The sequence below is a fragment of the Phocoena sinus genome, chromosome 19, assembly GCF_008692025.1.
Source record: "Phocoena sinus isolate mPhoSin1 chromosome 19, mPhoSin1.pri, whole genome shotgun sequence".
NCBI lineage: Eukaryota > Metazoa > Chordata > Mammalia > Artiodactyla > Phocoenidae > Phocoena > Phocoena sinus.
This window is the reverse complement of record NC_045781.1, coordinates 31288715-31300738: the sequence shown is the minus strand read 5'-3', so window position 1 is coordinate 31300738 and position 12024 is coordinate 31288715. Positions and strand designations below refer to the sequence as shown.

General features: G+C 51.7%; 1 protein-coding gene across 12 annotated transcripts in view; it reads right to left on the bottom strand.

The window, feature by feature from the left end:
• NLRC5 (NLR family CARD domain containing 5) overlaps window positions 1–12024 on the bottom strand; it is a 92909-nt gene that overhangs the window by 10517 nt on the left and 70368 nt on the right. For 11 of the 12 annotated variants that reach the window (XM_032613115.1, XM_032613111.1, XM_032613116.1 and 8 more), the window contains 12 exons: window positions 10989–11072; window positions 10818–10901; window positions 8510–8596; window positions 7917–7994; window positions 7044–7127; window positions 6636–6719; window positions 4995–5078; window positions 4259–4342; window positions 2703–2786; window positions 982–1065; window positions 609–692; window positions 397–474 (listed from right to left, as the gene is read on the bottom strand). In XM_032613115.1, coding sequence (XP_032469006.1) covers window positions 397–474; window positions 609–692; window positions 982–1065; window positions 2703–2786; window positions 4259–4342; window positions 4995–5078; window positions 6636–6719; window positions 7044–7127; window positions 7917–7994; window positions 8510–8596; window positions 10818–10901; window positions 10989–11072 — 999 coding nt within the window. The remainder of the gene's footprint in view (window positions 1–396; window positions 475–608; window positions 693–981; window positions 1066–2702; window positions 2787–4258; window positions 4343–4994; window positions 5079–6635; window positions 6720–7043; window positions 7128–7916; window positions 7995–8509; window positions 8597–10817; window positions 10902–10988; window positions 11073–12024) is intronic. The other variant, XM_032613121.1, reaches the window with a different exon arrangement.

Genomic DNA, 12024 nt, shown 5'->3' with positions numbered 1-12024 from the left:
AGGGCTCAGATGAGACCATGGACATAAACTGTAAAGTGGCAGGTCGCTTTTCTCCTGCATAGCCCTTTGCTGACACTTCCTCACTCCCCCTCGGAGACTGGCTCACAGGGTACGCTGAGCTATGAGGAAACTGAGACTCAGAAGGGGCAGGGGCTTGGCCAAGGGCCCACAGGGGGCTGGTGGCAGAGCCAGGACGAGGCTGGGTCTCCTGATCTCCCTGTCCCAGGCTCCAGAGGCAGGGGAGAAGCAGGTGGGGGAGGGGCAGCCAGCCCCAGCACACGCCACGGTTTCCCCTAAGGCAGGGCAGCTCAGCCGATGGGAGCCTCGGTCCCCTAGTGCTCCTTGGGGAACCCCTCCCGCTAACCCTGCACACACCGCGGGCAGGGGGCCACTCACTGCAGGACCCTCAGGTGCCGGGGCAGCCCCCTGGCCAGCCCCAGGGCTGTGGGGTCTCCCAGGGCGTTGTAGCCGAGCCTGGAAGAGGAGAGGGGATGAAATTGAGCACCAGGTTGGCCTGCTCCATACCCCTGCCCTGTGCCCACTGGGGGACCCAAGGGCCAGGTGGCCTGCGGGGACACAGAGGGCAGCCCACCAGGGCAGACACTCACATCAGCTCCTCTAGGTGCCTGCAAAGCGGGAGACACTCCGCCAACCGTGCTCCCCCTGCCGGGCCGATGCCATTCGCCGAGAGGCTGAGGAGGGGCAGACGTCACACCCTTGACTCCCCCGTCCCCCGCCAACCCCACCACATCTGCTAGGGCCCTAAGAGACAGCACTCTCGCCACACGCTGTCCCAGCCTGATGGGACAGAGAGGCCCAGGGAAGAGCAGGGGATTGGGCTGGCTCAAGGTCCCCAGATCAACAGTTCCAGGAGGTAACCAGCCCCAGGGCCTAGACACTGAGGTTACAGGGGGGAGCCAGAGTCTCCCTGGACCATGGGGTAGCTGCTGAGGACCCCTGTCAGGAGGGCTGGCCACTCACTCTATCTTCCTGAGCTCAGGCAGTCCCGGCAGGACAGCAGCTAAGTTCTGGGCACCGGTGTCTCCAATCTGGTTGTGGCTCAAGCTTGGGGAGAGAACAGCAGGGGAATTGCAACCATCAGCCTGCCACCCATCTCATCTTGTCTGTGTCCTCATCCCAGAAGAGGAGGCCAACGTCTAGAGAAAGGCCTCAGCCACAGTGATAAAGTCCTCTCACCCTATGTTGGGTGAGGACTCCAAACTCTTGTCTTCTGTTTAGGATGTTCTCCCCGGTGTCTGACCTAAATCCTTCTTGCTGCAATCAACACTCTCATATCCTGTCTTTGGGTTTCCCGAGGCTCTGGGTCTGGGGTGATGCAGTATATGAGTGGGTGAAGGTGACGAGACTAGGAAGTGAAGAGTGTCCTCCAGGGGCCCCTTGCTTCTGTCACCTTCCCCTGCCAAAGCTGTCTTGGGTCTGGGGGAGGGACAGGCAACTCACCCTAGCTCCTCCAAGCTGGTGGCAGCTCTCAGACTGGAGAAGCAGGGCCAAGAAGCCTTAGTCAGGAGTGAAGGCATTTGCAAGTGCAGTGCTAAGAACTCCACAGTTTGCAGAGCCTTTACACTTCCAGGAACTCACATGTCAGTCACAAAACGTCCGAGGGAGGGGGATGGGCAAGGTGGGCAGACTGTACCTAATACCCAGAGGAGAATTCGGAGGAGGCCCAGGGAGGAGCCGTGATGGGCCAAAGACCCCCACGGCCTCACAGGCAAGGTGGAAATGAAAGGCCAGAGCCATTGGCCTGGAGCAGTGGCCACATTTTTTTGGTTTGGCCAGGCTTTGCCTCTGCCCCTATGTCAGGGATCTTCAGGCCAGCCGGGCTGAATGTCAGTTTCACGTGTCTCTCACAACTCATCCCGTTCTAATCTATAAAAACAGTGGGCTTTTCCTTAAACCCAGTCTATTTATGGTCTTTTCTGCACTTGACCACACCCTGCCTCTGTGAATGGGGGGAAGAGACAAACGAAACAAAACAGCTGATGCATTAGTCTGAGGGTTGTTTGTTTTGTTGCCTTTCGTTTTGCAAATTAATTTTTAGGGAACTGCCTTTCGGTAAATTAATTTGGGGTGAAATGACCTGGTCCCCCAAACTCTCTGAGCTCATCTCCTACATGCTCTACCCTGCCAGAGTGGGGGGCTGGGACTTGGATAAAAACAAAACAATGCTTTGTCATTGCTTGGGTTTGTTTAGAGTCACAATATTTCATATTTTGAAAAATCACATGAAAAGAACATGTGCTATTTGTTTCTCAAAGTGGCCAGGGGCACAAGGGCAGAATATCAAGGTCATCAGCTCTGAGGCTAGACCATCACTACTCAAAGTGTGGTCTGTGGCCCCCAGAACTGGCAGCACCTGGGAGCTTGAAATGCAGAATCTAGGCAACCCACAACCGTGAATCATAAACATGAACAAGAACAGAGGATGAATTTGTGCACATGAAGGGTTGTCCTAGGACTTGGGCTCAGCTCCTTCAGGTCACTTGTGTAGCGCAGAGGAAGCTGGTGGCAGTAAAAGGCAAGAGCTGTGACACCGACCTGGGAGGGTTATAGGAATGTGGCGAGGACAGGAGCCACAGAGGGTTCTCAGGGAGGTGCCCCAGTGTTTCCCTAGATGGGTGGTCCCAGCAGAACTTGGAAGTACCTCCTCCTACTCACTCCTATGGGGTCACTTGGTTACTCACCGGAGGCTCTGCAGGAGGGTCATGTGGCTTAGTCCTCGAGTGAGTGCAGCCAGGGTAGAGCCGCCCAGTGGGAGGTGGCTGAGGCTGGAGGAGAGGAGGCCACAGGAGGACTTGGCATACTGGGCTCGGGTCCCTGACGCAGACCTTGAGTGCTCAGCAATGCCCAGTGATCTCCAAGACAGCCACTTACATCCACACAGTGTAAAAAAAAAACCCCCAAAACTGTACAAACAAAACTGCACCGGGAAATCCAAAGGCTGTTTTCTCTGTAAGAATGATTACAGTCATCCAGGCAGCAGTTCTATATTCTGAATCACACTAGACCCAGACTACTGATCAGTAATCATAGCGACCACATACCAAGCACATACTAAGGGCCATGTAGAGATGATATGATATACAGTTATCCCCATTTTACAGATGAGGCACACTGAGGCCCAGCAGTCACACACAGAAAGCGGCAGCATCAGGAACAGAACCCAAGGCTGTAGGATTCCCATTCCTGGGCCCAACCATGTGTTACCCATGGCTCATGCTCCTTATGGCCCCACCTTGGGCAGGAGAGAAAACTCACAAACTGCTCATTTACAGAAGTTTTCCCAGGGGGTGTCATTGCCAGGGATTTCATGTTCATTGTTACATATTTCTATGATGATGGAACTTTTTATAATTCGTGTGTATTTTTGGTCAACGGATAAACTTAGAGATTAAAAGCAGAAGATGCCTTGTCAAGTGTTCTGTCTTGATACTGTCACGTCTGTGCAGGATGGGGACCTGTCCTTTAGACTGAGGCTGTTTCCAACGTTTCTAAGAATTTGGTGACTCCAAATTATAGGTGAGAGTAAAAGTTGCCAGTTACTAAGGAAACGATTGTAGGCACATGGCAGTGGTCATCTATGGGTTTTTTTTCTGCCCAGAGTTTGTTTCCCTGTCTTGTGTTAATAGTCCCCTGAAATACCACCCCTGACTCAGTCCAGATGATTGGATGGGCATGTGACCCAGATCTGGCCAATCAGATTATCGTGTGCTTAGAGCCGCAGTGATTGGCTTAGGGGTGGGCATGTGACCTGGGCTAGTCCAGTGAGACTCATTCTAGGGACTTGTGTTGTAGGTACAGGGAAAAAGGTGCTCCCTTTCCACTTGGCTGGTAGAAAGTGAACCTGCAGCTGCAGGAAGAGCCTGCCTGAGGATGAAGTAAAGAGATGGGGGGTGGGGAGGAGAGAGGGAGGGGAAGGGAGAGAGAGGGAGGGAGGGAGGGAGGAGGGGGAACAAATAGAGAACCTGGATCCAACCAAGCCTGAAATCAGTTGCCTTATTATTTTCTGTGACACGAGTTAATACATTTCTGGGTTGGGTTGCTTTGACTGAGTATTCTGTTCCTTATGATCAAGCATTTTGATAACACCCAGAGCCAGGTAAGGAGGGAAAAGGGAGGGCATTCAGCTCACCTGAGTCCATCCAGGAGATTGACAGTGGGGTGTTCACTAGAGATGCAAAGGTTCTTAGACATGCTCCCAACTCCCCTGCTCTCACCCCCATTAACCACCACCACTTACTCAAGCCTCTTCAGCCAGCACTTGCCCTCAAGGGCCCCCGTCAGCACCTTGGTACCCTCCTCGCCAAGTTGATTGTTAGACAAGCTGGAGGGGACCAAGCATGAGGTGAGGGTTAGACAAGCCTGCCCAGCCCCTGGAGCTGAGCTGTCAAATCAGCCCCCCTTACCACCCCAGTCCCCCCAGGAGGCTGGCTCTGGGTCCACAGATCCCAGACCACCCTTCCTACCCAGGCTGCACAGGGACATTCCTGGCCCCAAGGGTCAGGCTCTGGGGTCCCCGAGGAGGTGGGCACTGCAGTCACAGCTGACCCAGCTGAGAAAGGATGCCCTGGATGAGGGCTGCACTAGAGGAAGCCAGGGACAAGTGACAAACACACACACACACACACACACACACGTGCAATGATCCCTTCTGCCCCTTAGCTCTCTCTCTACCCAACACCCAGAGCCGCTCTAGGCAGAAAAGGATGATGAGCCCCATTTTACAGATGAGGCTGTCCAAGTCTAGAGAGGCACAGTTATTCGCCCAAGGTCGCTCTGAGTGAGTGATAAAGTTGGGACCAAGAACCCAGCGCTCAGCCTTCCCTAAGCCACACCCAGAGTTGCCGGGCTTCATCAGGGAGAAAAGCGATAGGCTGAAGTCCCACCACCCACTTTAACCAAAGGCACAACTGTCCTCCCCACCCTTTGCCTTTGCTGGGCCATCCCCTCCCGGACCCTTCCACCCCACAACTCACTCCAGCTCCTCCAGGTGGTGACAGTGGCTTAGACCAGATGTCAGGTGGGCTAGTGCACTGGAGCTCACACAGCTGGAGGTCAGCCTGGTGGGGGTCAAAGGGCCAAAGGGAGGCAGGTCAGGTAGGAGCTCTGGGTCTTGGGAGCTCTGGATGCTGGTGGCAGAGGGCAAGGAGGAGGGGTGGGGAATGGTTCCTGGGGGGCAGTGGGAGGGGACCTTCCTTCCCTTCATAAATCTCTCCCATCAGGGAATCTTTAAGTCAAGACATAGCTTGGAGGCAGGAACATGGACTAGTTGAATACTTGTTTAAACCACAATCATTCAGGTAGCAACTTCACAATGTCTGTCATAATCAGGCATCACTGTGAAGTCTAGCTAGTTACTGTCACTTACCATGAGCTCTGCATCTTTATTTAAACAGAAAATGTAGCAAGTATTGGAGAGGGTGTTAAAGATATATTAGTACCAAAAGGAGACCTTCCCCCTGATGTGATCGGTTGAATTAAAGGAGAACTGAGAGTTACAAAAGCTCCACTTTGCAACCATCATGATTCAGGCAAGAATTACCAATGGATGCTAAACTTCCTGGGTGAAAGTTTGAGGAAGACCGGGATATTTACATCATCTTAAGGTATCTTCCTACCAGATAACTGGTTAATTACAAAGGGAAAAACAGTAGCTTTGCAAGTGAAGAAACCTGGCAGACACCACCTTAACCAGGAGATCACAGTTAACATCCCCAGTAAGGGGACAAGTAGGCATGATGTGCCGCCCGGTGTGACACACTGAGAAGAGCACAGCAGCACCTCTGTGATATTCCTGCCCCCAATGCAGAACCTAAATCTAAGCATGAGGAAACAGCAGAGAAAGCCAAGCAGAAGGGCGTTCTACAAAATAACTGCCAGGTACATGTCATGACAGTGTGAAACACAAAGAGGGGCTGAGGACACATTCCAAATTGAAGGAGACTAAAGAGAGATGACAACTGAACACAGTGTGTGATCCTGGATGGAATCCAGGACTGAAAAAAAATGCAATAAACATTATTGGGACAATTGGCAAAATTGGAATATAAACTGTAGCTTAGATAATAGTAGGATATCCATGTTAAATTGCCTGAATTTCATACTTTTACTGGATTAGGGGAGAGAATGTTCTTGTTCTTAGGAAATTCACTGAAATATTAAGGGGCGAAGGGGCATAATTATACAACTTACTTTCAAATGGTTCAGAACAAGAAAGGGGGGGGGGTGGAGAAGAGAGGGGAGGGGTGAGGAAGGAGGAAGGGAAGAAAAGAGCAAATGTGAAAAAATAATGACAAAGGGTTAATCTGGGAAAATGGCATATGGAGGTTCTCAGTGTTCTCGTAACTTTTCTATTAGTTTGCAATTATTTCCAAATAATAAAGAAAAGAAAAAGAAAGAGCATTCAAAAGGGAATCACCTTCATGCCACATGGCCATGTAGATGACCGTGAACCCTGGCATCATCTCCAGGGTGATGTGTGGTCCCAGCCCATGGGATGGGGACACAGAGCTCCTTTGAGCGCAGGGTTGGGGAGAACAGGAAGTGTGGGGGTGGGGCTGAGCTGCAGGGGGCCGGAAGTGCGGGGGAGGCCCTGAGTGAAAGTCTTGTCTGCATACCGGAAGTTCTTCAGCTCAGAGAGGGACAGCAGGAGGCTTTGTAGCAGCAGAGCACTGGCTTCGCAGAGGTTCACCTGGGACAAGCTGAAAAGGCCCAAGCATATTCCAGAGGATTTCAGGCTGGACACACCTCAGGGATCAAACATCACACAAAGATGGGGAGGCCAAGAGAGGGGAAAGGCCCACCCAAGAGCTCCCAGTGGGGCAGGGCTCCCCTCTGCCACCCTGGGGCTCTCCCCCACTGGCCAGGTGTGATTCTCTCCTGCAGAGGGAAGCAAGAATGCTAGCACAGCCCCACGCTCTGCTCATCTCCATCCTGCACTGGCCAGCCTCTCACCTATGGCCTGGAGCGGGCACTGGGGTCAATCAGAGAACTCAGGGCCCCAGACAGCGTTTCAAGGTGCTGACCTGAGCTGCCGCAGCCGGGCGCAGGTCTCCATCAGCTGCCTGGCAAGAAGGCTGTGGTGGGCCCCAAGGTCACAGTGAGCCAGCCTGGAGGTGGAGAGGGAGGCAGCAGCTTCTAAACACCTGGCTCAGTACCAGGGACTCAGTCCCTACTTGCAAGGAGCGTTTCTTACGGTGGTAAATAAATGCTAATCGAATAAAGTCCCCCAATTTACTAATCAATCATGGGAAGTACTATGAAGGAGAGGTCAGGATGGGGCACCTGTATGGCTGTGCAGGTTGTTCACTGCACAAGGAGACCCAGCCAAGGAAGTGAGTTGGGGCTGAGATCCAGGTATGGTCTAGTCCTCACAATGTATACTTGCAGGGCTGCATTCCCCCAAAGAGGTGACATTTTAATTTCCAGAAATGTGCTATATGGATTAGAGGAGCTGTGAACCCAGGCATCTGTAAGAATGGATGATGGGAGGACTTGACTAAGTCTGGGTGGGTTGGAGGGGCCTCCCTGAGATGGTGGCATTTAAACTGAGACCTGAAGGATGAGGTCGAGTTAGCCAGGTGAAGAAGGATGAAGAAGGAAAGGGAGGAGAGAATATTCTGGGCAGGAAACAGCCTGTGCAAAGGCCCTGCGGTCAGAGAGCAAGGTGGTGTTTAAGGTACTGGAAGCTTAGCTGGAGCCTAGACTGGGGTTTGGGGTAGGGATAGATAGCATGAAGAGGTAGGTTGGGCTAGATCTCACAGGCCATGTAGAGACTTTGGGCATCAAAGGACTCTGAGCAGGGGCATAAGAATTATTGGTCAGAAGCAGCAGTACCCCCCTCTCCCCCTCCCTCCATCACCAGCCTCTCTCTTGGGGCCCCAGGTACTGGGTCTCACCTGAGGGTCGTGGCTTCTGGGTTCTCCTGATGGGGAAATTCCAGCTGGATACAGAGCTGCTGCTGGGTCTCGGAGATGCTGAGAAGGGAAGGGGTAGCCAGCGTGAGGCCCACAGCAGCTTTCCCGTATCGGCTGTGCTGGGACTGGGGCTGCTCAGCTGACTGAGCTCCCAGACCCAGTGGGGATCTGGACATAGGTCAGCGAGACACCAGCGCCTTTGCTCTTAGCTAGTCCATGGGATCCTGGCACCTCTGGTCACAGAGCCATGGTGTGTGTTACTGTCACCAGGGGCCCCTTCCAGACAACCAGCATGGACTTCCAGCAGTGTCTGTCTGGGATCTAACAGCTCTTTGTCTTGAACCTGGGGCTGCCTTCCTCTCTCTGGTCCTGCGGCTTGCCTACTGCACAAGTCCCAACAAGTATGTGTAGCCCCTCACATATGCCCCAGGAGCTCCTGCCATCTTGGGGACCCAGAGAACTCACTAGGGATGCAGCTATTACCCCACAGGACAAGAGACCAATGTCTAGATGACGGATGGTCCCAATGGTCATGAAAAGATGAAGAACTTGAGGGGCCTCCTCCCTGGACTTACCTTATTTCAGTGACGTTGCCTGAGGCTTGGGCACAGACTTCTAGCAGCGTGAGCACCCCGGCTTTGCCCACCCACGGCTCCTCCACCCTGTCACAGAGGTGGACACAGACGAAGGTCACCTAGGGTTAGTGGGGGCGGGGAGGAAAGTGCCAAGGGGGCTGCCTAGAGGCTTTCTGGGTTTTGCTGATTTTAAAAGCAATAAAATTTAAAGTTAGGCATAAGCATCAAACAGGAAATTAACATCATCCTTGTTCTAACAGTTACGCAACCGCCCGAAGGGAAAATACATATGGAAAGGGAAAAACCCATATGGTGAGGAGCAGGGGGACAGAGCTGTGAGAAAGATACCTTAAATGTTAATGGTGATTGTTTCAATTGTAGAATTCCCTTGAAGTGTTTTTATTTTATTTCTTCTTTAGTTTTCAGTATTTTCTGAACTTCCTACAATGTGTATGCATTAATTTAAAGATTTTTTTTGGATGTGAACCATTATTTTAAAGTCTTTATTGAATTTGTTACAACATTGCTTCTGTTTATGTTCTGGTTTTTTGGCCACAAGGCACGTGGGATCTTAGCTCCCCGACCAGGGATTGAACCCACACCCCATGCATTGGAAGGCGAAGTCTTAACCACTGGACTGCCAGGGAAGTCCCTGTATGAATTAATTCAGAAGCAGGGAAAAAGAGAGCTGTTTAAAACATTGCTGCTTCTAAAGTTATGTTGAATTTTTTTTTCAAAGTACTATTTTCTTCTTACGTTCTCCTGGGTTTTCCACAAATTTCTACGAGGAGTACACATTATTTTTAGAGTAAGACAAGTTTTATTTTAAAATGCTATTTGGGGTGATCTAGCGATTCTACACCAAAGAATTGAAAGCTGAGATATAGAGATATTCGTACACCTATGTTCGTAGCAGCATTACTCACAATAGGCAAAAGGTGGAAGCAACCCAAATGTCCACTGATGGATGAATGGCTAAAGAAAATGTGGTGTGTACACACCGTGGAATATCATTCAGCCTTAAGTAGGAGGGGAAATTCTATAACATGGTACAACAAGGATGAACCCCGAGAATATTATGCTGAGTGAAATAAGCCCATCACAAAAAGACAAATACTGTATGATCCCACTTGTATGATGCACCTAGAGGAGTGAGATCCACAGAAACAGAGTAGAAAGGTGAGTAGAAAGCCAGGGACTGGGGGGAGGGGAAAATGGGGGGGCGGTTAATGGGTACTGAGTTTCAGTTTTGCGTGAAAAGTTTCGGTTACACAGCAATGTGAATGTACTTAACACTACTGAACTGTGCACTTAAAAATGGTTAAGATGGTAAATCTTATGTGTATTCTACCACAATTTTAAAAAATGTCATGTTGGGGAACAACCAGACTCTATGTGCCTCATCAGGGGCTGAGTTGAAAAGTGCACAGTACTGGCCATGAAGTAGGTATTTTTAGACACAAATCCCATGGAGCCTTTCCAGTTCCAGGAAAGTCAGGGGTTAGAGGAACAAACTCAATGACATCACAAGGAAGCACCAGACAGAGCCAGAAAGTGGGACGGTCTACAGCACAGGGGACCGATTTTGTCAACGGTTCACCCATTAAGGGTCCGAAGAGCCATCACCACTCCATGCAAATGGGGACCTTGACGGGATCCTGGATCCAAAGAGCCAGCCGTCCCATCTGGGGGGAGCGGGAAATTTTAGATTGGACTGGGTAATACCTGACACTAAGGAATTGCTACTGATTTTTGTAGGTGTCCTAATTCAATGGTGATTATGTAGAAAATGTCCCTATTTTTTAAAAACTTGTGGTGAAATATTTTGGAGTGATATTTTATGAGATCTATATCTTACTTTAAGACACTTCAGCTAAAAAGTAAAAATTCGAGGCAAATATGGAAAACCAGGAACAACTGTCAGAACTAGGTGATGAGAAAATGAGTTTTCAGAATTGTTTTTCTACTTTTTGGAATCTTCTGTTTTTCTGAAAGTTTTAAAATGATCGCAGTGAACATACAAACATGATATTTGTTACATGTTATTTCTGACCTCAGCTCAGTGTCCTTTTCAGTTTCCTCTTTTTCTGAAGTCTCCAAACATAGGCCCCACCTTGGGGAGGGCGGCTTCTCTGCGCCTGAGCGGGTTTCTGGGACTAATGGGCAGGGTGGTCCTACATGCAGGTGGCAGGGCTCCGGATGCAGGAAACGGCTAAGACCATGACCTCGGGGGGACCCATACTTCAGAGCCCACCTCTGCCCCCCATTCCCACCACGGCCCCCTCCCAGGGTCACGGGCAGGCGATACCTGAGAGTGAGAAGCCCTGCCGGCCACTTTAGCAGACCCAGGAGGATGGTTAGCTGCTCCAGGCCCAGGAAGCACTGGGTCAGCCTGCAGACAGAGGTCAGTTACCAGAGAGGTTCTGGCAGGGACTCTCCACCCCTCAGCTGCCCCCACGGGCGGGGCCTGGTCACTCACGTGAGCTCCGTCAGCCGCAGGGCCTGGCTCAGGCCAGTGGCCAGTCTGGGCACGTGCTGTGGCCCGAAGCTGCACTCGCTCAGCCTGAGGGCAGAGGGCAAGGGACAGAGTTTGGGCGAGGCCTGTTGGGACTGCCAGGACCCACGGGGGAGCCTCCACTGAGAGCGAAGGCATGGACCAAAGGCCTGAGAAAAGGCCAAAGATGCAGTCCCTGCTCTGGGAGCTTCTCTTCTCTTTGGAAAGACCACCTCCCAAGAAGGTGCGAGGAGTCAGTCATTTACTGAGCCCTGACTATAAGGCACGCCCTGGGCCAGCCTCTGGGTGCGCCATGTGAGCACGCAGGAGTGCCTGCCTTACATGTAGTATCTCACTGAACCCTAAAAGCATCACCTACAGACGGAGAAAGTGGCCAACCCGAGGACACACAGCTGGTAAGAAGTAGGGACAGATTCGGGTTTCAATCCAAGTCAGCCTGACTCCACACCCCAAACCCATGACTGCTTCCCTAGTCTCCAGTACCACCCTAGTTCAGGCTCCCTCGGGGGCAGGAGGGACTGGGATTCTTGCTGTGGCCCTGCCCTCCCACTGCCTGGCCCCGTGTGGCCGGCAGACAGGCCTCGGGACACTGTCTCACAGACAGACGGGCTGAGAAGAGGGCCCAGCACAGCACCACGGGGCCGCTCCCTCTCACAGGACAGGGGCCACCAGAGGTGTCCAGGAGGGGCTGACGTTTGAGCTGGGTCTTAAAGGATTAGGAGAATTTGATCTCAGAAAAGGTAGGGAAGAGAACGTCAGGCTGAGTACGCAGAAGCAGGGAAGCCCCATCAGGCAGTGCGTGTTTGGTGAACAAAGATCCCTTGTGGCTGAATTTGTGCGCACATGTGCTGTGTGTGGGTGGGTGGGTGGTATGTGGTGTGTATATACTTGGTGTGAGGGTGGTGTGTGTGTGGAGTGGGGTGGGGGGAGTGAGGAGGAATATGGCGGGAGGTGACAGCCAGATCAGACTCTGAGGGAGAAGACCAGGCCAAGGAATTTG